Here is a 24,840-nt window from a genome sequence, read left to right as displayed (position 1 = left end):
AAAAATATATATATATTCCTCTTCCACCTAAAAAACAAAGAAAGAAAACGGGTCTACAGTATCTGCGTCAGTGGCTGGCCTGGGCCTTGTCTCCAGCTGAACAAGTCATGTGGCTTCTAAACGATAAAGACCGTTTCTGGATAATTGAGGTTTTCTTCTTCAATGAACAAGCAAGGACTCGAGAGTGGAGCCGGGGAATCCTCTTTCCTCCAGGACGGAGGCGAGGTCGGCAGCGCGGGGCCCCTCCGTCCCAGTCCGCCTGCTGGCTGCGCAGTCCTCATGCTGCTCCTCCCCGGGCCGGCTTCACTCTGGTCCGTGAAGGGCAAGAGGCTCAGCTGGTGCCGAGTTAAATCGCCAGGTCCTTCTTTCTGAACCCCAGAAACGAGGGGCCTCAGGAGGAGGCAGCATGAGGCAGATGTTAGTTACGGTACCTAAAATCAGACGCTGGGCCTCCACATCCGGCTCGCCTACTTCACTTTTGTTTCCTTGTCACTGAATCGGGACCACTAAGGTGGGGCTGAGGGAGTTTCCTAAGACAGTCACCGAAAGTGCCTCACAGTAAATACTGGCTGCTGTGCCTCTCGGGCGGGACCGGCCTGGCGGCTGGCAAGCACGGAGCCCTCCCTCGGGAGGGGCCGCCCGGCTCCAGCGTCTCCCAGAGCCCGGAGCCAGACTGAACGACAGCCCTGGGCTCCCGAGGCCTCTCCCTTCTTCCTGCCCTGACAGAGGCTGGTCATCCAGTGCCGTCCTGCCCTCCGGGCTTGGCCTCCAAATCCTTGCAACGTGGCCTTCCAAGAAGGTTCGACCAGCGGGTCACAGACAGCCGCGGCCTAGGAGGCAGGCCTGGGGGGCTGCGAGGCCGTTAAGCATCCCCGCCCGCGGGCGAGGCAGGCAGCCCTGCAGCAGGCCGCCCTCCGCCGGCCCGGGCTGCACACCAGGACTATCAACACCCTGGTGGTACCGAGAAAACACCAGCTGCTGCGGAACCCGCGGGGAAACTTGCCCAGTGACAACATCACGACGTCCGCCGGTCTCACACAAGCCGGTTACAGCCGCCCACACGCAGTGCGGAAACCGCCTCCCGCGGTCTTCCACGGAGGCGGAGGCGGGGCGATGAACCGTCCTGCCCGCCCCGTGCCTTTCGGTCTCCTCTTCCGGTTCCCCGCGTTCTCGTACTTTACAAGCTGCAGAGAGAGCGCACTGCATAAAGAAACAAAGCAGGATGTGAGCCTCTGAGGGATGAAAACCTTAAAGCAATCAGCTAAAGTGCCCTCAGTTACAACAAGGCACATTCTCAGGAGAAGCGTGGGTTGCTTTGTGGGTTTAACGCAGCTTCGTTTTCTGCAGTCACATTACGTCCAACTTGGTTGTTGATTCATAAAGGCATTTGAGTTAAAGCTCAGTGTTTACTTCATGTATAATCATCTGAGTACTCTGTGATGGGCTGGTTGAGTTTACCAGAACAAAGCACAAGGACGGCACAGCTTTTCCTGTCCCCCAGCAGATGGTAAACCCTCCGAAGCCCATGAAAGTCTCCAGTTCTCAGGGTTGTTTCTCCTCAAAGGTCGAGCGCTGCCTTGCACGCACTGGGTACTGACTGGTTGCTAACCAGTTGGACATTCGGGTTTTCTAAATTTCATGATCCTCCGAAGATGGGGTGGGGGTGGAACGTTGCACATCAATATGCAGCAAATACTGCATATTGAAGTCTCGACCCTCACCGTAGTGGGTGGCAGAAATGTGGGTTACGGCCCGCCCCTGACGCCTTTTCAACCCAGCTGAGAGGGGCGGACCTAAAGCAGTCAGACAGCTGCGCACATCGGCGTGTGATTAACTGTCAAAATGAGTGGGACAGACTCCAGCCATCATCTCTGCTGGACGGTCAGTCAGACCAGGTCCTAGCAGTGTTCTCCTCGCTGCCTTGCAGCTTCTGCACAGCTATACGGGGCGGTGAGATGGGACAGTGATGGGAGGGGGACAGCGGAGCCCCTGGGTTCTGGAAATGCCCTTGATCTGGTTCCCCAGCTGTTTACATATGCAAAACTTGTCAGCTGGACACTTGTGCGTTGTGCCCGTAGCTGTGTGTGATTTATGCCTCAATTTTTAAAAGTAAAGAGGGAAATGGTGTTTTTAAAGTACAGCCACGTGCACCATTTAGTTCATTCTGGAAACTTGTATATTCCTGCCACACAAAAGCCTTGCTGGCATCTGGCAGTATCCCCGGGGAAGTGACTGGCCACTGCCATACTTTTTCTCTCAGGTGAAGGGCTGACACCAGATTGCAGGTTGTAAGTCACATTGCACAGTGAGGGTAAGACCCTGCTTTGATAACAGGCTGCTTTCTCTGCTTGCAGGTGTGAAAACAGCCCTGAGCTTTTGTCCTTTAAAGATGCATAATAAAATAAATTATAGTAAAGGAAATTTTTTCCAGCTTTGAAAGCATAGAAGGTAAAAAGCCTCATTTTGTTCCATTCAAGACTATAAATAAATAAGAAAACACAGCTGAATCTAATTTTAAGTATCGGTTTAGCTTGCTTCCAGAGTGTTGGAGGTATCCAGAATAACCTATGAGCCTGTCTACCAGCTCACTGTACAAGTGGGAAGGCTTATGTCCAAGAGATAAAATGATGATACCGTGGCCACGTGGCAGGACCGAGACAAAATTCCTGGATTCCAAGGCCCTTTTTTCTCAGCTACCACAGCTTACTTAGGGATTGGGCAGCTTTGTCCTTAGTGAGAGGGAAGCTTTAAGTAGCCAGTAGCAGTACGAGGTCTCGGGAAAGCCTTATGTAGTTGTGGACAGTGACTGACAAAATATTCTGTGTTCAGTGTGTGACTCGCAGGACCCTCTCCCCTCCCTTTTCCAAAGTGCATCTGGAATTATGGAAAGGACCTCATAACAGAAATTAGAGAATAGGAAAAAAGACTAAACAACAGCAAATATACAGCAATATTTTAATGAAAGGAACTAGGACCAAACTTTCCAATATTTTTGTTAATACCTCTGGTTTTGTGTGTAAAAGGAGTCAGGGATGGAGAATCATTAGGCAAGAAAATCCTGCACTTTCCTGTGGTGCTTCAGATGCTCCTGGGAGAACATTGGTAACCATCCAAAGGGGCCTTGAGTCATTAATTATCCTCCACTCTTCACTTTAGAAGCAAACTTTTAAATTTAGCCCCATTTGCCAGTTTCCTCCCCAGAGTCTCATTTCTGCTGAATATACTGTTAAAAACATTTCTTTATTTCATCTTCCTTTAAACTTACTCACGTTCTTTTCTTCTCCCTAAAAAAAGACGGAAACAAGCCATTCAAAAGGCAGCACCATCTCTCAGATCCTGTGCGTGTGAGGTCTGTCCACGCCGCGGTCAGGGCTGCCTCTGTGAAAGAAACACCAGACGGGGCCCTTCTCAAAACCTTCCAGCCCTTTGCCCACGGGGCTCAGCAAATCCCACCCCGCGCTGTGGCCCCCGGGTCCTCCAGATCTGCTCCCCGGTCCCAGCCCCACGCTCTGCCGCCCCCCCCACCCCGGCCTTCACTGCCCAGTCCCTCATCTCTGCCCTCCCGGTCTCTCCCTTTTCTCCTTCTGGCCCTCCTCTCTGGACCAGTCACCCCGTCGGTGCCCTCTGGGTACCCCCACCTGTCTCCCCGCCAGCCAGCTCTAAGGGAAGGGCCCCGATCTGGCACAAAGCAGACACGTGACAAGCCTAGGCTCCGCCGTGGACGTGGATGGAGTGATGAGCATCCTCCCTCCCCACCCTCCCAGGGCCCTGCGGCAGGGCGCTCGCTGCCCAGGCTTCTCCTCTCAGAGAGGAAGGGTCTGAGTTACCAATTCATGTTAGACATGGGTGCTTTAACACCTGTCACCCGCACCCCAAAGCCGGGGCCTGGCGTAGACCACAGCTTCTCCTCGCAAGAGCTGCCGGCTATGCCTCTGCAGGTCCCGCCCAGCCTGGTGAGGGAAAGCTGGCACAGGGGACACTCCCCTGGGCCCCCTCATGCCCAGCTCCCCACTCTATTGGGTGAGGACCCCGGCCTGGCCTGGCACTAAACTCTGCTTAGATGGGTGGAGGGTCTCCATTTTTCCCTCAGCAAGGAAAAACAAGATACTTGCCAAGCCTGGGGGTCAGGGCAGCCTCTCCTGTAGCAGGGACCCTGGAGCTGAGAAGGGAAGAAGGCGAGGTGCTCACCTGGGGCTCGGTGGGACCTCAGATGGCCCAGTCAGAAGGAGCAGCAAGGCTTGCATGTAGTAGCAGCGTTAGGCCAGCGGTGGAGAAGCGGGTGAGGGTAGGGAGGGGCCAGATCACCTGTGGCCTTAAAGGTACAGTGACTGTGGAATAAGTGCAAACCAGGACAGGTCTGAGAATGCAAGGGGCACTGGTAACTGGTGCTGGGGCAGCGGGAGGGGCAGACGCTGGCTCAGCTTGTGGTGCTGAAAGGCGTGTAGGTGGGCAGCAAAGAAGGGTGCAGGGCGGGGAGGTGTCGTGCGTGGTCACTGTGCATTTTGAAAGTGGGTTTGGCGGGTGTCAGCAGCGCCTGTGTCTGCAGACCTCCCCCCACCGCCCTCCGCCCCGTCCCTGCAAGGAGCTCATCATCAGGGCTGTCCTTCGAGCTCTGCAGGGACTCCGGGCTCACGCGCTCTCCTGTCACGGCCCCAACCACCTGCGTGCCCTGCGCGGTGCCTCCCCCGGGTCACACCGTCAGCACCCTGACTCTCACGGGGGCCTCGGGTAAGGTCCCCACGTCACTAGATCTTAGCTTTCTAAGCCGATGATGAGTTTCCGTCGAAGGCTGTGCCTCTGCAGTGGCTCTGTTGACGGTTTTGGAGGGTAGGTCTTTACGGTGAGGAACTGTTTGCTGCATCTCAGGGTGCTGTGCCCTGGCCTCACTGCGCTGAGGCTCACAAGCCCCGCCCTTGCTGCACACAGCCTTGGGGGGGGGCGGCTCCACCCGAGACAGCCAGTGGTCTGAGGCCTGCGCCCCCTCCCTCACGGTCCGTCATCCTGGCGGCCAGCGAAAGCGAATCTGCCTCCCAGGTGGACCCTAGAGCTGGGGCTGAGGAAGAGGGTGCGGGGAGGAGGGCAGGCGCGCAGGGCAAGTTCTGCCTGTCGGGACGTCAGCTTCCGAAAGGCGGCCCCCGACCCCGACCCAACGTCCTGGGTAGAAGCGGCACTGAACCCTCGCCGGTCCCTTTACAGAAATATGTGTGACTCAGGCACCCGAGACGCTAACCGCCACGGAGAGGCTTGTGAAAGAAGAGCTGAGGAGATGGCAGCTTAACGTGGAAGCAGCTGCCTCGTGTGGCAGTGACCGACAGGCAGGAGAGGCCCTCGGAGCCCCCGGGGCCCCTCTGACGGCTGCCCAGCCTGGGCAGCTCGGGCGCAAGCAGGCAGCTGCGGGGGCAGTCACGGCACCGTTCGGGGTGATTTAGAGCAAGAGGTGACAAGAACACGTCCAGATTGCAGAGCGTGCATCGGGAAGCCAAATGGACTTAGAAGGTGCGTTGGAAGCTTTGCTCTGCGCTCCCCCTTGCCTCCCGCTGGGAACGATGCACGGTCTGCGCTAGTCCTGAGGATTCCACCAAACGGAGTCAGTGGAGCGGATGCAAAAGGCACCATTCAGTCTAGGTCCCTACACTCTCCAGACTCTTAATCTTCAGCTTTTTTCTTTAATTCATCAGCTCTGGAAAGTCAGCCTGCCATGTAAAACGCTAAAACTACAACTACCAAGGCTTTCCTGGTCTTAAAAAAGTACAGAACATCTCATTGCTTTGTCACTTAATCTGCTGATTGGTTAATCAGTTGATCCGTTTTCTCTGAACTTAACCAAATGTTGAGTAAATGTTGGAGTCCATCTGATTTATACTCTGGAAAGTACCGTGAAAGGTAATCCAGTACATTTATGAAGATATCATGCTCTATTCCACCCAGCTCTGGCTTCCAGTTTCTAATTCGGGGTGTGGGGAGCTTGGAAGCCATTGCTCCTGCCTTCATAGCAAGAAAAAGCTGAACAACCTGGACATCAAAAACTCATCTGACACATCAGAAAACTGAGGTCAGAGGGCAAACCCCTGGCCCCCCAAATGAGAGACAGACCTGCTGGTACAGAGAACCACAGCTAACCAGACAAAAGCTCAGGTGCAGACACCTTCGTGGGAACCAGGGCTGGGGTGGGAAAACCTAATCTGTAATTTATTAATTGATGAAGGTTCACTGTGGACAAAGTTGAGAGTTAAAAACTCCAGGGGGGGCCCGGCACCAGGGGGGCCTCACACTTTTGTGACTTTTACCTTCAGGAGTGGACCAGGTGCTCACGGTGAAAATCCCTTCGTGCTTACAGCAGTGGGTGGAAAGAAGGAATCATTTGTCAGTGCTCCAGAGCACCCTGTTCCTACCAAGGCCTGCCTCTGGGGGAGCTGGTCAACCAGAGCCTGACCTACCTGCAGGCAGGGAAATACTCAACTCCAGCGCCCTCTGGCCACCCCATCCTGCTTAAGGGGAAGAAGAAAACAGAAACACTTGTGAAGTTCAGTCCAGGGACGTGGGCTTCCGTAAAGACTGAGGCCTCTCAAAGGCCTGTAAGCCCCCTCCCCACACCTCACCTCTGCCTCATCAGTAGGAACCCTGTACAACAGCGGGGAAATACACTGAAAGACCTGCACACCTCAGACCTTTTTAAAAAAAGAAATCTCTAAGGAAAGCCAGAGACAACAGAGGAGGAGAAAAGCAAGGTCACAAGAGGAAATTTTAGCCTCCAATACCTAAAGCTACAGCAAACAGTAAACGTAGCCCAACTCCTAGCCACATGATCCTAAAAACTAATACCAAAGACCAGTTTACCTTAGGTTTGGGGGTTTTTGTTTTGTTTTGTTTTGTTTTTTGCGGTACTTGGGCCTCTCACTGTTGTGGCCTCTCCCGTTGGGGAGCACAGGCTCCGGACACGCAGGCTCAGCGGCCATGGCTCACGGTCCCAGCCGCTCCATGGCATGTGGGATCTTCCCGGACCGGGGCACGAACCTGTGTCCCCTGCATCGGCAGGCGGACTCTCAACCACTGCACCACCAGGGAAGCCCTACCTTAGTTTTTTAACCAAGTACATCATGTCCAACTTTTAACCAAAAAATTACAGGACAAACTATAAGACAAAACTCAAAGTTTGAAGAGGCAAAGTAAGCATCACTGGAATTATCAAACATGGAAATTAAGACAACTGTGATTAATATGCTAAGGACTCTAAGAGAGAAGAGGACAACACACAAGAACACACAAGTAATACAAGCAGAGCATGGAAATTCTGTGAAAGAATCAAAAGGAAAGTCTGGAGAATTAAACACCATTAACAGAAATGAATGTTTTTGATGGGCTCATCAGTAGTCCGGACATGGCTGAGAAGGATCAGTGAGCTTGAAGAAATGTCTATAAAAATGTCCCAAACTGAAATGCAATGAAAAAAAAAAGAATGAAAGAGATGGAAGAGAAGCTCCAAGAACTGTGGGGCAATTACAGAAGGTATAACATGCACATGATGGGAAGAGCAGAAGAAGAAAAGGAAAGGGAGAAATGAACAGGAAATATTTGAAGCAGTTAGGACTGAGAATTTTTCAAAACTAATGATGGACACCAAAGATCCAGGAAGATCAAGAACACCAAGCAGAGTGTGTACCAAAAAAGTCTACACAGAGACATATCATATTCAATTGCACAAAATCAAAGACAAAGAAAAAGTCTTGAAAGAAGCCACGGGTAAAAACTCTCTTACATATAGAGCAGCAAAGACAAGAATTACACCTGACACATCTTCAGAAACCATGCAAGGGAAAAAGCTTCCATTGTGGACTCAAATCAAGATGGCAGAGTAGGAGGACATGGAACTCGCCTCCCCCGACAAACACGTCAAAAGTGCATCTATGTGTGGAGCAATTCTCAGGGAAAACTAACTGGAAATCGTACAACCCAGGCTGTGAGAAAGATCCTCATGGAATCAGGTAGGAAGGGAAGAGAAGCGATCAGGCCAGGACCTATGCCCCTAGAGAGGCTCAGAGGGAAGGGCAATTACTCAGGCAGAGACCCTCCCTGGGGCATGAGCAGATCGAGCCACATATTGAGCACCTCAGTCCTGGGGTCCTACTAAGGAAAGAAAGCCCCTTTGGCTGGTTGGAAGACCAGTGGGACTAACGGGAGGGCTGTGGGAAGCCTGGACTCTTGTGAGGAGCTTGTGAGGGGGAACAGATGCATGCTGGCTCCTGAAGCCGGGGCTGGGGGGTGGGCAGAGAGGGTGGTTTGAAACAGTGGCTAGCTGACTGCCCAGGCGCGTGCCCCAGCCCGAGCCCAGCAAACACTCCGGCACGACTTGCCTCACATGGCAGCTCCACACAGCAAGGGCCGCCATGACCAAGGAAGAAGCTTGGCCGAAAGACGTGGAGGAAGCTCAAACCCTATGCAGCGTCTGGGCAGGAGGGGCACAGCCATTGCTGGTGTTTGCACAGGCAGTGACCAGAAGCAGACCAGATCAGTGGGCAGACTGCCACAGTCCATGTCCAGACCCTCGCTGAAAACCCACACCAGCCCCTCTTGCTCCAGAACTGCTCCCTCCTGGGCCTCCCTCTGGTGCCAGTGCTGGGAGGGGGAAGAGCATACATTTAAAGGAAACTGAGCCAGCTCAGACCTGAACCTCAGGGCTCCTATGCCAGCAACCTGGAAGCTGACCCTAGCCCTGATAGCATGGTGATGCCCCTGAGCAGAGGGAGAACACTGCCTCACAGCTGGCCCCCTAGCCCCTCCTTCTCCAGCCCCACCTCCTACCAAGGGGACAGCTGCCAGCACACCCTGAGGAAAGACATGACGTGTTCACATCAAATCCAGCTCTCCCACCAAAGCCACTGGGCACATGTAGACTCTATAGGGATGCTCCCACATAAGGACACCTTTCAAGACTGCCAAAGGAAACTGTTTCACCTAATTTCATAGAGAGAGAAAGATAAGCAAAATGAGAAGAGAGAGGAATTTGCCTCAACTGAAAGAGCAAGAAAAAAACTCTGAAGAAACAACAAATGAAACAGAAATAAACAATTTACTAGATAAAGCATTCAAAGCATTAGTAAGAAGAATGTTAAGTGAATTAGGGAAAAGACTAGATAAACACAGTGAGAATTTTAACAAGGAGTAGAAAATATTGGGTTGGCCAAAATGTTTGTTCGAGTTTTTCCATAAGATGTTAAAACCCAAACGAACTTTTTAGCTAACACAATATTAAAAAGAACCAATCAGAAGTGAGAAATACAATAACTGAAATGAAAAACACACTAGAAGGAATGAACAGCAGATTGGGTGATACAGAAGAACATATAAGTGATCTGGAAGAGAGAATAATGAAAATGACACAATCAGAACAGCAGAAAGAAAAACAAGTTTTAAAAAAGTAAAAGTTTAAGGGGTCATTGGGATAGTATCAAGCATACCAACATTCACATGATAGGGTCCCAGACGGAGAAGAGAGAGGAGGTCAGAAATTTATTTAGTGAAATTATGGCTGAAAACTTCCCAAGCTGGAAGGAGGAAACAAATATCCAGGTACAGGAAGCACAGAGGGTCCCAAACAAGATGAACCAAAACAGACCCACACCAAGACATATCATAATTAAAATGGCAATAGTTAAAGAGAGAATTCTAAAGGCAGCAAGAGAAAAACAAAGAGATATACAAGGGAACCCCCATAAGGCTATCAGCTGATTTTTCTGCAGAAACTTTGCAGGCCAGAAGGGAGTGGCATGATATACTTAAAGTGCTGAAAGGGGAAAATCTGCAACCTAGGATACTCTACCCAGCATGATTATCATTTAGAAAGGAAGGAGAGATAAAGAACTTTTCAGACAATAAAAAATCTAAAAGATTTCGTCAATACCAAACCTATCCTAAAAGAAATGTTAAAGAGTCTTCTCTAAGTGGAAAAGAAAAGGCTATAGGAAGAAGTGTCTACAGGAAAGGAAAAATCCCACCAGTAAAGGCAAGTATAGAGCAAAGGCTGAGAATCAACCACTTAAATAAGTTAGTATGAAGATCAAAAGACAAAAAAATGTAAAATCAAGAATAACTACAGGGACTTCCCTGGTGGTCCAGTGGCTAAGGCTCCATGCTCCCAATGCAGGGGGCCCAGGTTCAATCCCTGGTCAGGGATCTAGATCCCACATGCATGCCGCAACTAAGAGTTCGCATGCCGCAACTAAGAGTTCACATGCCGCAACAAAATCCTGCAAGCAGCAATGAAGATACCACGTGCCACAACTAAGACCCGATGCAGCCAAATAAATTAAAAAATAATAATAATAACTATAAACTGTAAAGGGATAAACATGAAGATGTATAAAATGACATCAAAAACACAAAGTCTGGGGGAAGGGAGTAAAATATATAGAACTTTCAGAATGTGTTTGAACTTAAAGGACGACCTGTTTAAAACAAATAGTTATAGGTCAGGATATATGAACCCCATGGTAACCACAAATCAAAAACCTATAATAGATATACAAAAACAAGAGAGAAAGGAACACAAGCATACCACTTCACCGCCAAACCACAAGAATAAAAACAAAAAAGAAAAGAAAAGGGAAAAACAAAAACAACCAGAAAACAACTAACAAAATGGTAATAAGCATATACTTAGAAATAATTACTTTAAATGTTGTCAACTTAAAAAAATGCACAACGTGAGAAGTGTGAGTTAAGTATAATTTGGGGCAAAATGAGGACTGCAGCCCGGAAGACAGCATCCCAGATAGCTCTGAGAAACCGCTCCAAAGAGGCAGGGAGAAGGTCAGTATATACGTGATTTTGGTGAAGGGGGAATACATGCAATCAAGCACATGTTTTTGACAGAAGATTTCTGCTAGTCTCGTGCAGGTTACTGCTAGTCATGAGGACCAGGCATCACCATGAAGAATTTTAGTGCTTTTCTAGGTATGAGGAGATACAAGAACTTCGCTCATAAAATTGGCTCCTGAAAATATCTAACTATCTGAAGGCCTGTTCTGCCAGTTTTTCCCAAGCACAGAGGGCCTCATTTCAGCTGTCCACCCTGAACTCCTTTCAGGGGGTGTTGAAAGTCAGCAGCTGCAGCAGCACACGATCTAATCCTTGTAGATGAAGGTGGCAAATGCCAATGGAAAATGCCAGTTTGTAGTTGACAATGTCAATGGACTAAATGCACAAATCAAAAGACATAGGGTGGGGCCTCCCTGGTGGCGCAAGTGGTTGAGAGTCCGCCTGCCGATGCAGGGGATACGGGTTCGTGCCCCGGTCTGGGAGGATCCCATATGCCGCGGAGCGGCTGGGCCCGTGAGCCATGGCCGCTGAGCCTGCGCGTCCGGAGCCTGCGCGTCCGGAGCCTGTGCTCCGCAACGGGGGAGGCCACAACAGTGAGAGGCCCGCATACCGCAAAAAAAAAAAAAAAAAAAAAAAAAAAAAAAAAAAAAGACATAGGGTGGCTGATTGGATAATTATTAGAGAAATGCAAGTCAAAACTAAAACAAGGTACCACCTCACACCAGTCAGAATGGCCATCATCAAAAAGTCTACAAGTAATAAATGCTGGAGAATGTGTGGAGAAAAGGGAACCCTTCTACACTGCTGGTGGGAATGTAAACTGGTACAGCCATTATGGGGAACAGTATGGAGGTCCCTTAAAAAACTAAAAATAGAACAATTGTATGATCCAGTAATTCTCCTCCTGGGCATATATCCAAAGAAAATGAAAACACTAATTCGAAAAGATACATGCACCCCAATCTTCATAGTAGCATTATTTACAATAGCCAAGATATGAAAGCAACCTAAGTGCCCATCAACAGATGAATGGATAAAGAAGATGTGGTATATATATGCAATGGACTATTACTCAGTTATATAAAAAAAATGAAATTCTGCCAGTTATAACAACGTTGATGGACCTGGAGGGTATTATGCTTAGTGAAATATGTCACACAGAAAAAGACAAGTATATAATATCACTTATATGTGGAACCTAAAAAAGTAAAGCAAATGAATAAAAACAAACAAACAAACAAAAAACAGAAACAGACTCACAGAGATGGAGAATAAACTAGTGGTTACCAGTGGGGAAAGGGAAATGGGGAGGGGCAATATAGGGATGGGGATTAGGAGACACAAACTACTATGTATAAAATATAATAAGCAACAAATATATATTGTACAGCACAGGGAAATATAGCAATTATTTTGTAATAACTTTAAATGAAGTATAATTTATAAAAATATTGAATCACTATATTGTACACCTGAAACTAATATGATATTTTAACTATACTTCAATTACAAAAAGAAACCATGCAAGCAAAAAGAAAGTAGAGGGAAATATTTAAAGTTTTGAAAGAAAAAAAACCCCATCAACCTAGAATTCTGTTTCCAGCAAATTAACTTTCAAAAGTAAAGGAGAAATAAAGACTTTCTCAGACAAGCAAAATGGAGGGAGTTTGTTGGAAACAGTCCTGCCTTGCAAGAAATGTTAAAATAAATTATTCAAAAAAGGCAAGGAGGGCCTCCCTGGTGGCGCAAGTGGTTGAGAGTCCGCCTGCCGATGCAGGGGATACGGGTTCGTGCCCCGGTCTGGGAGGATCCCATATGCCGCGGAGTGGCTGGGCCCGTGAGCCATGGCCGCTGAGCCTGCGCGTCCGGAGCCTGCGCGTCCGGAGCCTGTGCTCCGCAACGGGGGAGGCCACAACAGTGAGAGGCCCGCATACCGCAAAAAAAAAAAAAAAAAAAAAAGGCAAGGAATAAATTTTTATAGGTTAGACATCTGAATCTCCATAAAGAAAAGAATAGTGTTAAAGAAGGAACAACTGAAGGTAAAATAAAATCTTTTATTTATTTTTATTTCTAATTGATCTAACAGGTAACAATTTGCTCAAAATACTAAAAGAAACAGTGTATTTTGTTATAGCTGATGGATGAGTAAATTGAATGACAAATTATAAAGGACAGAAGGATTTGTGTGGGATACTTCATTATAAGGTACTTGTGTTATTTTTGGTTTACTGTTGGGTTTTTTTTTATAACTTTGTGAAATAAAACTTACTCAAAAGGACACTTCTATACTTTAACAGTTTCCCCCAAAAGACTTGTTAAAATTTCAGTGTTAGAACCAGAGTAGGGCTTGAGAGATTGTCTTGGCCAACTTTCTTATTTTACAGATGGAGACTCCCAGGCCTGAGAGAGAAGGGCCACACAGTAAAGCCAGTCCCCATCTGGGATGCAAACCCAAAGCTCTTGACTTCAGTGAGTTTTCTTTCCTTGTGTTTTGACTGTCTTGTGGTTACACCTATGCAGGGATGTGTCCTCTTTCATAATATAGCATTATTTGAAAGTGGACTTGAATAGTTGTAAATGTATATTATATACTCAAGGGCTACCACTAAAAAGTAATTTTTAAAAAGTATAATTGCCATGCTAAGAGAGGATAAAATGAAACCACATAAAATGCTAAATTAAACCCAGAGAAGAATAGTGTGGAAGACCAAAAAACAAACAAACAAAAACACCCAAAAAAGGCAAGGAATAGAAAACAGTAACAAAAATGGTAGATTAATCCAACTGTATCAATAACCACTTTAAATATCAATGATCTTAATATACACCAATTAGAAGGCAGAGATTGTCAGAGTTGATTAAAAAACAAGGCCCAACTATAGGTTGTGTACAAGAAACTCCCTGGTGGCACCGCCTGCCAATGATGGGTTCAAGCCCTTGTCCGGGTAGACCCCACATGCCTCAGAGCAGCTAAGCCCGTGTGCCACAACTACTGAGCCTGCACTGTAGAGCCCGTGAGCCACAATGACTGAAGCCCGCGCACCTAGATCCCATGCTCCGCAACAAGAGAAGCCACTGCAATGAGAAGCCCGCACACCGCAACAAAGAGCAGCCCCTGCTCGCCGCAACCAGAGAAAGCCCATGTGCAGCAATGAAGACGCAACGCAGCCAAAAATAAATAAATAAATTAATTAAAAATAAATAAATACATAAAGGTACAGCTAGATTAAAAGGAAAGGAAAGGAGAAAGAAACGTCATGCTAACACTAATCAAAAGAAAGCTTGAGTAGTTATTTTAATTTCAGACAAAGCAGACTTCAGAACATGGAAAATTATCAAGAATAAAGAGGGGCATTACATAATCATTAAAGGGTAAATTCTGAAAGAATATATAACAATCCTGAATGTGTATGTGCATAGCAAAAAAGCACCAAAATACATCAGGCAAAAACTGATAGAACCTCAAGGCAAAGTAGCTGAATCTGCTATTTCTGTTGGACTTCAATACTCCTCAGTGAGTGGTTGGTAGATCAAGCAGGCAGGTAATCAGTAGAGACATAGTTGAACTGAACAACACCATACATCAACTGGATCTAATTGACATTTATAGAATATGCCATTCAACAACAGCAGAATACACATTCTTCTCCAGGTTACCTGGAACATTCACCAAGATAGATCACATTCTGGGCCATAAAACACACTTTAGGGCTTCCCTGGTGGCGCAGTGGTTGAGAGTCCGCCTGCCGACGCAGGGGACACGGGTTCGTGCCCCGGTCTGGGAAGATCCCACATGCCGCGGAGCGGCTGGGCCCATGAGCCATGGCCGCTGGGCCTGCACGTCCAGAGCCTGTGCTCTGCAACAGGAGAGGCCACAACAGTGAGAGGCCTGCGTACCGAAAAACAACAACAACAACAACAAAAAAAACACTTTAACAAATTTAAAATAATAGAAATAGAGTGTGTGCTCTCAGACCACAGTGAAATTAAACTAGAAATCAGTAGCAAAAAGATAGTTGGAAAACCACCAAATTTGGGGAGATTAAACAACATACTTCTAAATAACATGTAGATCTAACAGAAGTTTTGTGAGAAATTTAAAAATATTTTGACCTAAATGAACATAAAATACAACTAATGAAATTTTCAAGATACAGGGGAAACAGTGCTTAGAGGGAAATTTACAGCATTGAATGCATATTTTAGAAAAGAAGAAAGCTCTAAAACCGGTCATCTAAGCCTGCACTTTAGGAAACTGGAAAAAGAAGTGCAAATGAAACCCAAAATAAGCACAAGAAAATAAATATAAAATTTAGAGCAAAAATCAAAGAAATGGAATACAGGAAATTGATAGAAAAAAATCAATGAAACCCCAATGCTGTTTTTTTGCAAAGATCAATAAAATTGATAAACTTCTAGGCAAGTTAACTCTGTGAGTTAACTAAGGAGAGAAGACACAAATTACTAATATCAGAAATGAAAGAGGGGCTATCATTATTGATTCCATGGACATTAAAAGGATAACAAATATTATGAACAACTCTGTGCCCACAAGTTTGATAACTTAGCTGAGATTAAGCAATTTCTTGAAAGACACAATCTATCAAAACTCATATAAAGAGAAATGGATAGGGCTTCCCTGGTGGCACAGCGGTTGAGAGTCCGCCTACCAATGCAGGGGACATGGGTGCGTGCCCAGGTCCGGGAAGATCCCACGTGCCGCGGAGCGGCTGGGCCTGTGAGCCATGGCCGCTGAGCCTGCGCATCCGGAGCCCGTGCTCTGCAACGGGAGAGGCCACAACAGTGAGAGGCCCACGTACCGCAAAAAAAAAAAAAAAGAGAGAGAGAAATGTATAATCTGAATAGGTCTATAACTATTAAAGAAATTGAATCAATAATTAATACCCTTCCAATACAAAAGCACCAGGTCCAAATGGGTTGATTGGTAAATTCTACCTATCATTTAAGGAAGACAGTATACAAATATTCTACAATCTCTTCCAGAAAATAGAAGTAGAGGGAATATTGCTAACTCATTCTATGAGGCCATCATTACCCTAATAACAAAACTAGACAAAGACATTGCAAGTAAAGAGAATTACAGACTAATATCGCTCATGAACACAAATGCAAAAATATTCAACAAAATATTAGCAAATCAAATTCAACAATGTATAAAAAGAAACATGCACCACAAACAAATGAGGTTTATTCCAGGTATGCAAAGCTGGTTCAACATTTGAAAATCAATTAATATAACCTTTCACATCAACAGGCCAAAGTAGAAAAATTGTATTCTCACATAAAGTAGATGCCAAAAAAGCATTTAACAAACCCAACTCCCATTCATGATGAAAACTCTTAACAAAGTAGAAATTGAGGAGATCTTCCTCAATTTAATAAAGAATATCTAGGGAAAAAAAATACCTACAGCTAACATTATACTTAATGATCAGAAACTAGATGCTTTCTTGCTAAGATCAGAAAAAAGGTAAGGATGTCCCCTCTCACCACTCTTATTTAACATCATATTGGAAGTCCTAGCTAATGCAACAAGACAAGAAAAGGTATACAGATTAGGAATGAGGAAATAAAACTGTATTTTTCACAAGTGACATCACTGTCTATGTAGAAAATTCCAAAGAATCAACAAGAAGAAAAGATCACTTGAAACTAATAAGTGATTACAGCAAAGTTACAGGAAAGGAGCTTAGTATATAAAAGTCAATTGCTTTCTTACATACCAGTAACAAACAACTGAGACTTGAAATTAAAAACACAAAATACTAGTAACATTAGCACAAAAAATCTTGAATTACTTAGATATAAATCTGTACATCAAACAAAATATGTACAAGATCTATATAAGGAAAACTACTGAATTCGGATGAATGAAACCAAAGGAGAACTAAATATCAACAAATGGAGTGATATCCTATGTCCATGGGTAGAAAGACTTGATATTGTCAAAATGTCAGTTCTTCCCCACTTGATCTATACATTCACTGCAATCCCAATTTAAATCCCAGCAAATTATTTTGTGGATATGGACAAACCGATTCTAACATGTATATGGAGAAGCAAAAGACCCAGAATAGCCAACACAATACTGAAAGAGAAGAACCAAATCAGAGGACTAACACCACCAGACTTCACAACTTACGATAAAGCTACAGTAATCAAGACCATATGATATTGACAAAGTAATTATCAAATAGGTCAGTGGAACAGAATAGAGAACCCAGAAATAGACCCTCACAAACACAGCCAACTGATCTTTGACAGAGGAGCAAAAGCAATTCATGTTAGTCTTTTCAGCAAATGTTGCTGGAACAACTGGACATCCACATGCAAAAAAGTGGTTCTAGACACAAATCTTATACCTTTCACAAAAATTAACTCAAAATGGATCATAGACCTAAATGTAAAATGCAAAACTATAAACTCCTAGGAGAAAACATAGGAGAAAATCTTGGTGACCATGGGTTTGGTGATGACTTTTTAGATGTAACACCAAAAGCACAATTCAGGAAAGAAAAAATTGGTAAGTGGAACTAACAATTTAATTTTAATAAAAAATTAAAAACTTCTGCTCTGAGAAAGACACTGTTAAGAAAATGAGAAGATAAGCCGCAGACTAGGAGGCAATATTTGCAAACCACTTATCTGATAAAAGACTAGAATCCAAAACGTACAAAAAATTCTTAAAATTCAGCAATAAGAAAACAAATGACACAATTTTTAAAAATCAATAAAAGATCTGAATAAACATTTCACCAAATTAGATAGTCAGATAGCAAATAAGCATATGAAAAAATGTTCCACCTCATATGTCATCAGGGAAATGCAAATTAAAAGAATGAGACACCACTATACAAACATTAGAATGTCCAAACTCCAGAGCACTGACAACACCAGCTGCGGGGGAGGATATGGAGCAGCCGGAACTCTCATCCATTGCTGGTGGGAACTCAAAGTGGTGCAGCCACTTTTGAAGGGTGTGGCAGTTCCTTACAAAACTAAACGTACTCTTACCATAAGATCCAGCGGTTACACCACCTAGGTTTTACCCAAATGAATTGAAAACTTTTGTCCACGTAAAAACATGCTCACAAATGTTTTTAGCAGCTTTATTCTTTTTTTTTTTTTGCAGTATAGTTAATCTACAATGTTGTGTTTGTTTCTGGTGTACAGCACAGTGATTCAGTTATACATACATATATATATTCTATTTCACATTCTTCCCCATTATATTGATAGTTTATTACAAGATATTGACTATAGTTCCCTGTGCTATACTGTAGGACTTTGTTGTTTATCTTAGCAGCTTCATCAGGCACCCACAGAGGAGCCTTTCTCCCAGAAGCCCTGAGGACACAGAGACCACATTCCCTGCAAGGGGAAGTGGAAAAAATCCTGGAAGAATGGCCATTTACCCAAAAGAAACAGAGTAACCTTTAATTGACAAATATAAGTACCATCCATCCTAACATCCATTCCGAACAAGGAAAGAACATTCAGACTATAAAGAACCCTGTGCTGCGCATTCACAGTGTGTTAGAATTCCTACTCTCGTACGTATAATTCAGATTTTGCTCTCCACTGAGTGAAGATTGTCTTTCAGGGCCCCAGGCCTCCGGAGTTGGCCATCTTTCTTACTCTGATGCTCCCAGCACAATCCTTGTCCCTTGGGCTTCTGTCCAGGTGCTCCATCTGATTGAGATGCCTTCTCCCTCCATTCTGATCTCTCACTCTTAACCATTTTTCAGTCCCATTTAGACATTCACTCCTCCAAGCTCCTCCCAGGAAAAATGGACTTCTCCTCCTCCTCCTCCTCCTCCCTCCCCTCCCCTCCCCCTCCTCCCCCTCCGCCGCCCCTCCTCCCCCTGCCCCTCCCCCTCCCCTCCTCTCCCTCCTCCTCCTCTCCCCCCTCCTCCTCCCCTTCCCCTCTCCCCCCTCCCCTCCTCCCCACCCATTTGCCAGTATCTTGCTCTTACCACACTTTTTCTCCGCATCACACACCCCCCTCTGCTGGACTAGAGCACAGTATTTACACACACATAAAGAATCTAGATTCTCACTGCGACCCGACCCTCAGGTGAGGAGCAGGTATCGCCACTCTCGTTTACACAGGCACTTGGCTCAAAGTTCATTGCTTGTCCGGCTTCAAATAGTCAGTAAAAGAAATATTTGTCACATTGGATCCAGAGTCAATAAGCTTCCAGATCCCAAGCTGCATACCCAGAGTCCAGATCTCACCCCAAGTCCAAATCCTGTCTCTACTACTGTTCCCCACCAGACAGAAAGACAGATGATAGGTGATAGATAGATGATTAATAGCTGATAGAGAGAGAGATGACAGACAGATAACAAAGTTATTGATGGATCTATTGGGGGATGAGTGTGGTCAGAGAGAATACAAGTGACAAAGCCAGTGAGGCAAAACCTTAATAGCTGAATCTAAATAAAGGGTGAAAAGATGTCCTTTGTCCTAGTCTCACTTTTCTGTTAGTTTGAAATTATTTTCAAATAAAAAGTTAAAACCACAACAAAATTTCCTGTTTTCTTTTTCATTTCCAGCGCTTCTCCTTGTGCTGGAAAACAACTGGCTTTTACGCCACACTATCCTTCCGGAGGTTCCGAGGCAGGTGTGGGATGAGGCCGGGTCCAAGGCCCCTGCAGCCCGCACCACCCATGGCCCACCTCTGCAGCAGGGGGAGACACGGGCAGGGCTGAAGAGCAGACACCGCGCCAAGTCAGCCCCCACCAAGATGCGCTCCACGCGTCTTAGAAGTTTTCGGTGGCCCCAACCAACTCCAGTGGCTTCCAAGGCAGCCCACATGCTCTTCCTGCCACCTTCTTGGGGGTCTTTAGGTTGTTTAACAAGGACACAAGTAAGGGCCGGTCTCTGACCCTAAAGTGGGTCCCTCCCGAGTCGCTCTCCCGTCCACCTCTACCTCCGAGTTGTGCGGGCCCAGCACGCCCACCTGTGCGCAACCCTCACCCGCTGCTGAACTGTCTGGGGGAGCGAGCCCAGCACGGGGGTTACGAGGGAGGGGCCAGGGGCGCGGGGAGGGGGATACCGACGGGGAGCGGGGCGGGACGTGGGGCGGATACCCGGCGCCGGGACGGAAGGGAGCTCGGGGGCGGGGGCGCGGGGAGCGCGGGGCGGGGACGGGGTACCGCGGGGGCGGAGCGGCCGCCTCGGGGCACAACCCGGGCAGGGGACTTATCGGCAGCCGCCGGGCGCCGCGCAAGGACCTCGGGAGGCGGGAGACGCGTCGCTGCGCACGGGCTGCCCGGCCCATGTCCGTGCCGCGGAGCCGGGATGAGGGCGCCCGCGCTGCTGCCGCCCGCGCTGCTGACCTGCTGCGGCTGGCTGCTCGCCCCAGTGAGTGCGACCCCAGCCCCGCCTGCCCTGCCCTGCGCGCCGCCCCTCCCCGGAGGGAGCGCCCCCGCGCCCGGCTGCGCTGCGCTCCCGAGTCCGGCCGCGGGGCTGGGCCGGGGGCGCGGGGAGCGGGGCTGGTCTCGGGGTCCCCACCCGCCCGCCGGGCTCGCGGGAAGGAGCAGGGCCGCCGGGGACGCTCTGGACCCTCCCCGCCGAGCGAAGAACCGATCTCCCCGCCCGGCCGGGTTGGAGACGGGCTGGGAGGATGCGTTTGCTCTGTCCCCTCCGCCGTCCCGGGTTCGCTGGGAATAAGATCCAGTTTCTTGCTCGACGCCCTTCCCAGCGGAGCGGGTCCGGCCGCGTCCTCCCGCAGGCTGTGGCCGGCGAGGACGGTTCGTGGGTCCAGGGACGCCCGAGTCGGGTGGTGGGTAGGGCTTGGTCACCTCCGCAGGCCTCACGTTTCCGAGAGAAATTGGAGTTCGCTTTGTCTTTAACTACTTCCCCTTCCGTCTCCTAGTACTGCTGCTGCTTTTTGTCTTGCTTTAAGTGTGTGTCAGGGAGACGCGATGTAGCTACAGAAAGTTGATTTTTTTTTATCATTATTTAAGAGCACCGGAAGAAACGAGATGCTGAATAGAAATTTGTTAAATGAATGCATTTGTAGATCATTTAATTCTCAGGAATTCTTCCTTTTATTTGAAGACCCTTGAAAAAAACACCCACAAAAACTGTGAACCCTATTTCTTGCTTCCCTCTCTGACAGACTGGAGTCAGTGTTGGCGTGTGTACACATTCGCACTTTATAACGCAGCCAGATCACTGTCTGTATTGACTCATATCCCCTCTTAAGGTTGTGAAGCCAAGGATGGAGCTATTTAGGGAAAGTTGTAATTGCTGAGGGTATTTCGGGTTCCAGGAGGGCATGAACCTAGCCCACCCCGCAGGGCTGCCGAACTCCCTTGTCTAGTGTGAAGGCAAACCAAGTCTTTCCTCCCTCAGAGGGATGCTGTGAGGATAAGAACCTCCCTACTAATTTTAGTGCTTTGAAAGAGCTAGTTAAAAGTACCAGGAGTTATTACGGTTAATGCTGCTTTAACTTCTAGGATGTCCCCAAATAAGTCATTGCTGTGCATATTCCAAGAATGTCAGATATCATGGTGTCTTTTAATACCTTAACAGAAATTCATTTTTCTTTTTAAGGCAGAATAATTTTCCTAATTCTGAAATTTAAGCTATTGACTTGTTCAGGTGTGAAAAATACAGCCTGAAACCAGGAGTTTGCACAGTGGTGGCTGCCCAGTGATGAGCCGGGGTGGGGGGTGGGGGGACCCGAGCTTCAGATCTTTTTAAAAATGAGGGTAAATGTGGCAAAAGTATTCAGCATTAAGTTTCTTCTCTTAATTTTGTTAGGAAATGTTCTTCCTTGTTAGAATTCTGTTGACTTATTTCAATAGTAGGATAATTAAACATAGCTGGCCATAATATACGCAAGAGTATGGTTTTCTTTAATAAAAAGTTTATTCTTACATGAGAGCGGGGGGCACAGCTCCAGCCTACAGCGTATTTGTGGGCGGTGGGAGGTGGCAAAAAAAAAGAGAAAGTTGGACCTTTGTGAAAATAGAGACCGGAGAAAATTATCTTCCAAGACCAAAACAGTACGTGGCTTTGTCTTTTGCGCACGTTGATGGACAATGTTCTTCACCATTTGTGTCCCATCTTTAGTTCCCGGGATAGAGCCTGACGTGAAGTCCCCCACCTCTTGCTCAGTGGAAACCTCAGTGCTGTGACTCTCGCCCAGGCCTCTCCCTACTCACCCCTCATCTTTTTGAAAAGCTCCTTCACACCAAATTCTAAAGTTCAGTTTTGAATGTGACCTGCAGCCTCTAACACTAAAGTTATCCTATTAGGGCTTTCCAGTGAACGCAGAGCCTGGCCTTAGATGAAGCACGCGGGCGTCTGGGGTTGTGGGCAGTCATTAAGAATGGGCTTAGGAGTAAACATGCATTTACTTTGATTAAATCAAGGGCTGTGAAATGGAGAACTCGAATATTGAAAGATTATTGGGTTAAAGAGCTCTATTGCCACCAAATTAGTACTAACGACATAAAATGGATTACGTTAGTGAGTTTGTTTTCCTGCCCAGAAAAAAAAATTCTATCAGGTTTTATATTTGTTTACTAATTCCTTTACAAAGTAAATAGTGAAGCTTTTTTTTCAAATAACCATGCCAAAATATGAACGTGATTGCTTTTAAATGAGTGTTAGTTTGGAAGCAGTTTAGGACTGTGAGATTTTGAGGGCTTTTATGTAGAAATTTTGCTTGACTTCCCCATTATAGTAGAATTTTCAGTTATTTCTATTTCTTTTAACCTTGAGCAGGTGAACAGCATTCACCCGGAATGCCGATTTCATCTGGAAATACAGGAGGAAGAAACAAGATGTGCAGAGATTCTAAGGGCTCAAACAGAAAAATTCAAAGGTAAGGCAGATGCCTGGCGAGTGAGACTGTGCCCCGGATGGTGTGCATGAGCTGACATGCAAGTAGCTTGCACCTCACTCGGAAAACTGGTGTTTAAGGTCACCTGTGTGGTTTTAAAAAAGTCTGCTTCCACTGTTTTTAATGAACTGCTGGCAAAACTCATGGCATTGTGAGTAATGGGCAGCGGGGTGTGTTTGGGGCGGGGCGGGGGGTGGATCATTCACGCAAACCTTTCAAAAGAAAGCCTCACCCTTAACAGTAATAGTTCCCATGGTCTGAGATAATAGCAGCAGTTACTAAAGTAATTTACTGGGTGTTGTTACACTTTGCAAAAGCAACTCCATTTTCCATGGAATGGGTATTTATGCGATTTCTTGCATTTAAAATTCTTAGTTACATCACAGATGATTTTGATCCAGTTAAGAATGGTGGGAATTTATCAGAAATCAAACAGGAAAATGAGGCTTTTGCTTTCCTGAAGAACAGACCGGCTATGAGTACAGTGAGCTTGCTGACTTTATTTCGCTACGTCCCAGAAGCAACACCAGGACAACGTGCACTCACCCTGGGCACCATCTCGTGTCTGTAAACTTTGAAGGTTCTGGGATAACATCCAGATCATAAACAACAGCAAAAACCTCTTGTCCTTCAGTTTTCTTTTTCTCTGTTCTGTGTCATTATTTTGTTCTCCTCAAGAAAAAAAATTAAAATCAAAGTACAGCCATGTGTTAAAAGTCTGGTGTCCTGCAGAGGACCTCAGATGGGAAGTCACAGACGTGGGCGTTGTTCTAGACCAGTGCTGCCCAGTAGAAGCAAGATGCAAGCCTCATGGGTGATCTTGAACTTTCTAGTAGCCACGTTAAAATAAGTGAAAAGAAACATGTGATTTTAATTTTTAAAATATATTTTATTTATCCAAATATATATCTGAATCATGATCATTTTAACTTGTAATCAATATAAAACATTGATGAGAAATTTTACTTTTTTTTTTTTTTTTTGCGGTACGAGGGCCTCTCACTGTTGTGGCCTCTCCCGTTGCGGAGCACAGGCTCCAGACGCGCAGGCTCAGCGGCCATGGCTCACGCGCCCAGCCCCTCCGTGGCATGTGGGATCTTCCCGGACTGGGGCACGAACCCATGTCCCCTGCATCGGCAGGCGGACTCTCAACCACTGTGCCATCAGGGAAGCCCAAATTTTACTTTTTTGTACGTTAAGTCTTGGAAACTCAGTGTGCATTTTGCACTTATGGTGCATCACAATTCGGACCACACATTTCAGGTATTCATAGGTGGCCAGCAGCTCTGGTGTGCCCCTTCCTGTGCCCCTGGAGCCTCCACTCCCTCGGCTGAGAAATGAAGACTCTGGCCCTAGGGTTCCTTCCAGCCTTCAAGACCTGTGATTCTGCAATGCACACAAGATCCCGAGAGCCATGTGTTCCGAAAGGTCTGCTCGAACTCTGTCCAGAGGAAGGCACGCAAGGTGGCTCAAACATGGCCTGAGGATCTACCCTGTACAAAGCCACGTGTGACCACTAGCCAGCTACTAGGATCCACGAGGCCGGGTCTTGCCAACCAGGGTCTCAGGACAAGACAGTTGTCATGGCCACTGAGGTCTGTTCCCTTCAGAGAAAATTAAGAGACTTAGGGGAACTAAATGCCGAGAGGAGACGGGCTGAAACCCTTGGGAGCACCTAGTCAGTGGCAGGGACCAGGTGCAGTCAGCACAGCACACTGTCCACGAGGCCTCCTGAATGGGGGGGGGGCACTGTCCGCTACACCCGCAGTGGGTGACCCTTGGCCTCTGCTGGGAGACTCCCGAGGGGGGGGCCTCTGCCCCGTCACGCCATTATTGGGCTCTGAGGCTGCCCATAAGCGGCGTCCACTCACTGGCATGAATTGGGGGCAGCCGTGAGCAGAGCCCCTTCTTCACGTGGGGCATCTGTGGGCACTGAGCGGGCTCACAGCTCTGTTTCCTCTTCCCGGGGCTGAGTACCTCCAGCTCCTACAGCCGTCACCGGACACGCTGCCGGGCCCTCGGCCACAGGCTTCCGGACACACGCAGACACTCCCGAAGCAGGAAGGGAGGAGAACTTTCCCACTGACATAATGGAAGGCAGACTGAATTGTAGTCAGTTGATGACTGTTGATAACTCCTC

General features: G+C 47.0%; 1 protein-coding gene across 2 annotated transcripts in view; it reads left to right on the top strand.

Moving 5' to 3' along the window:
* The first annotated feature begins 20,143 nt into the window (after positions 1 to 20,143).
* Positions 20,144 to 24,840, top strand: part of VIPR2 (vasoactive intestinal peptide receptor 2) — a 64,174-nt gene continuing 59,477 nt past the window's right edge. For both annotated transcript variants that reach the window (XM_060108001.1, XM_060108000.1), the window contains exons 1-2: positions 20,144 to 20,206; positions 22,583 to 22,682. In XM_060108001.1, the coding sequence (XP_059963984.1) occupies positions 20,144 to 20,206; positions 22,583 to 22,682 (163 nt within the window). The remainder of the gene's footprint in view (positions 20,207 to 22,582; positions 22,683 to 24,840) is intronic.

The sequence above is a fragment of the Mesoplodon densirostris genome, chromosome 9 (assembly GCF_025265405.1).
Source record: "Mesoplodon densirostris isolate mMesDen1 chromosome 9, mMesDen1 primary haplotype, whole genome shotgun sequence".
Taxonomy (NCBI): Eukaryota; Metazoa; Chordata; class Mammalia; order Artiodactyla; family Ziphiidae; genus Mesoplodon; species Mesoplodon densirostris.
The sequence above is the reverse complement of the archived record's forward strand: the minus strand, read 5'-3'. Positions and strand labels throughout refer to the sequence as shown.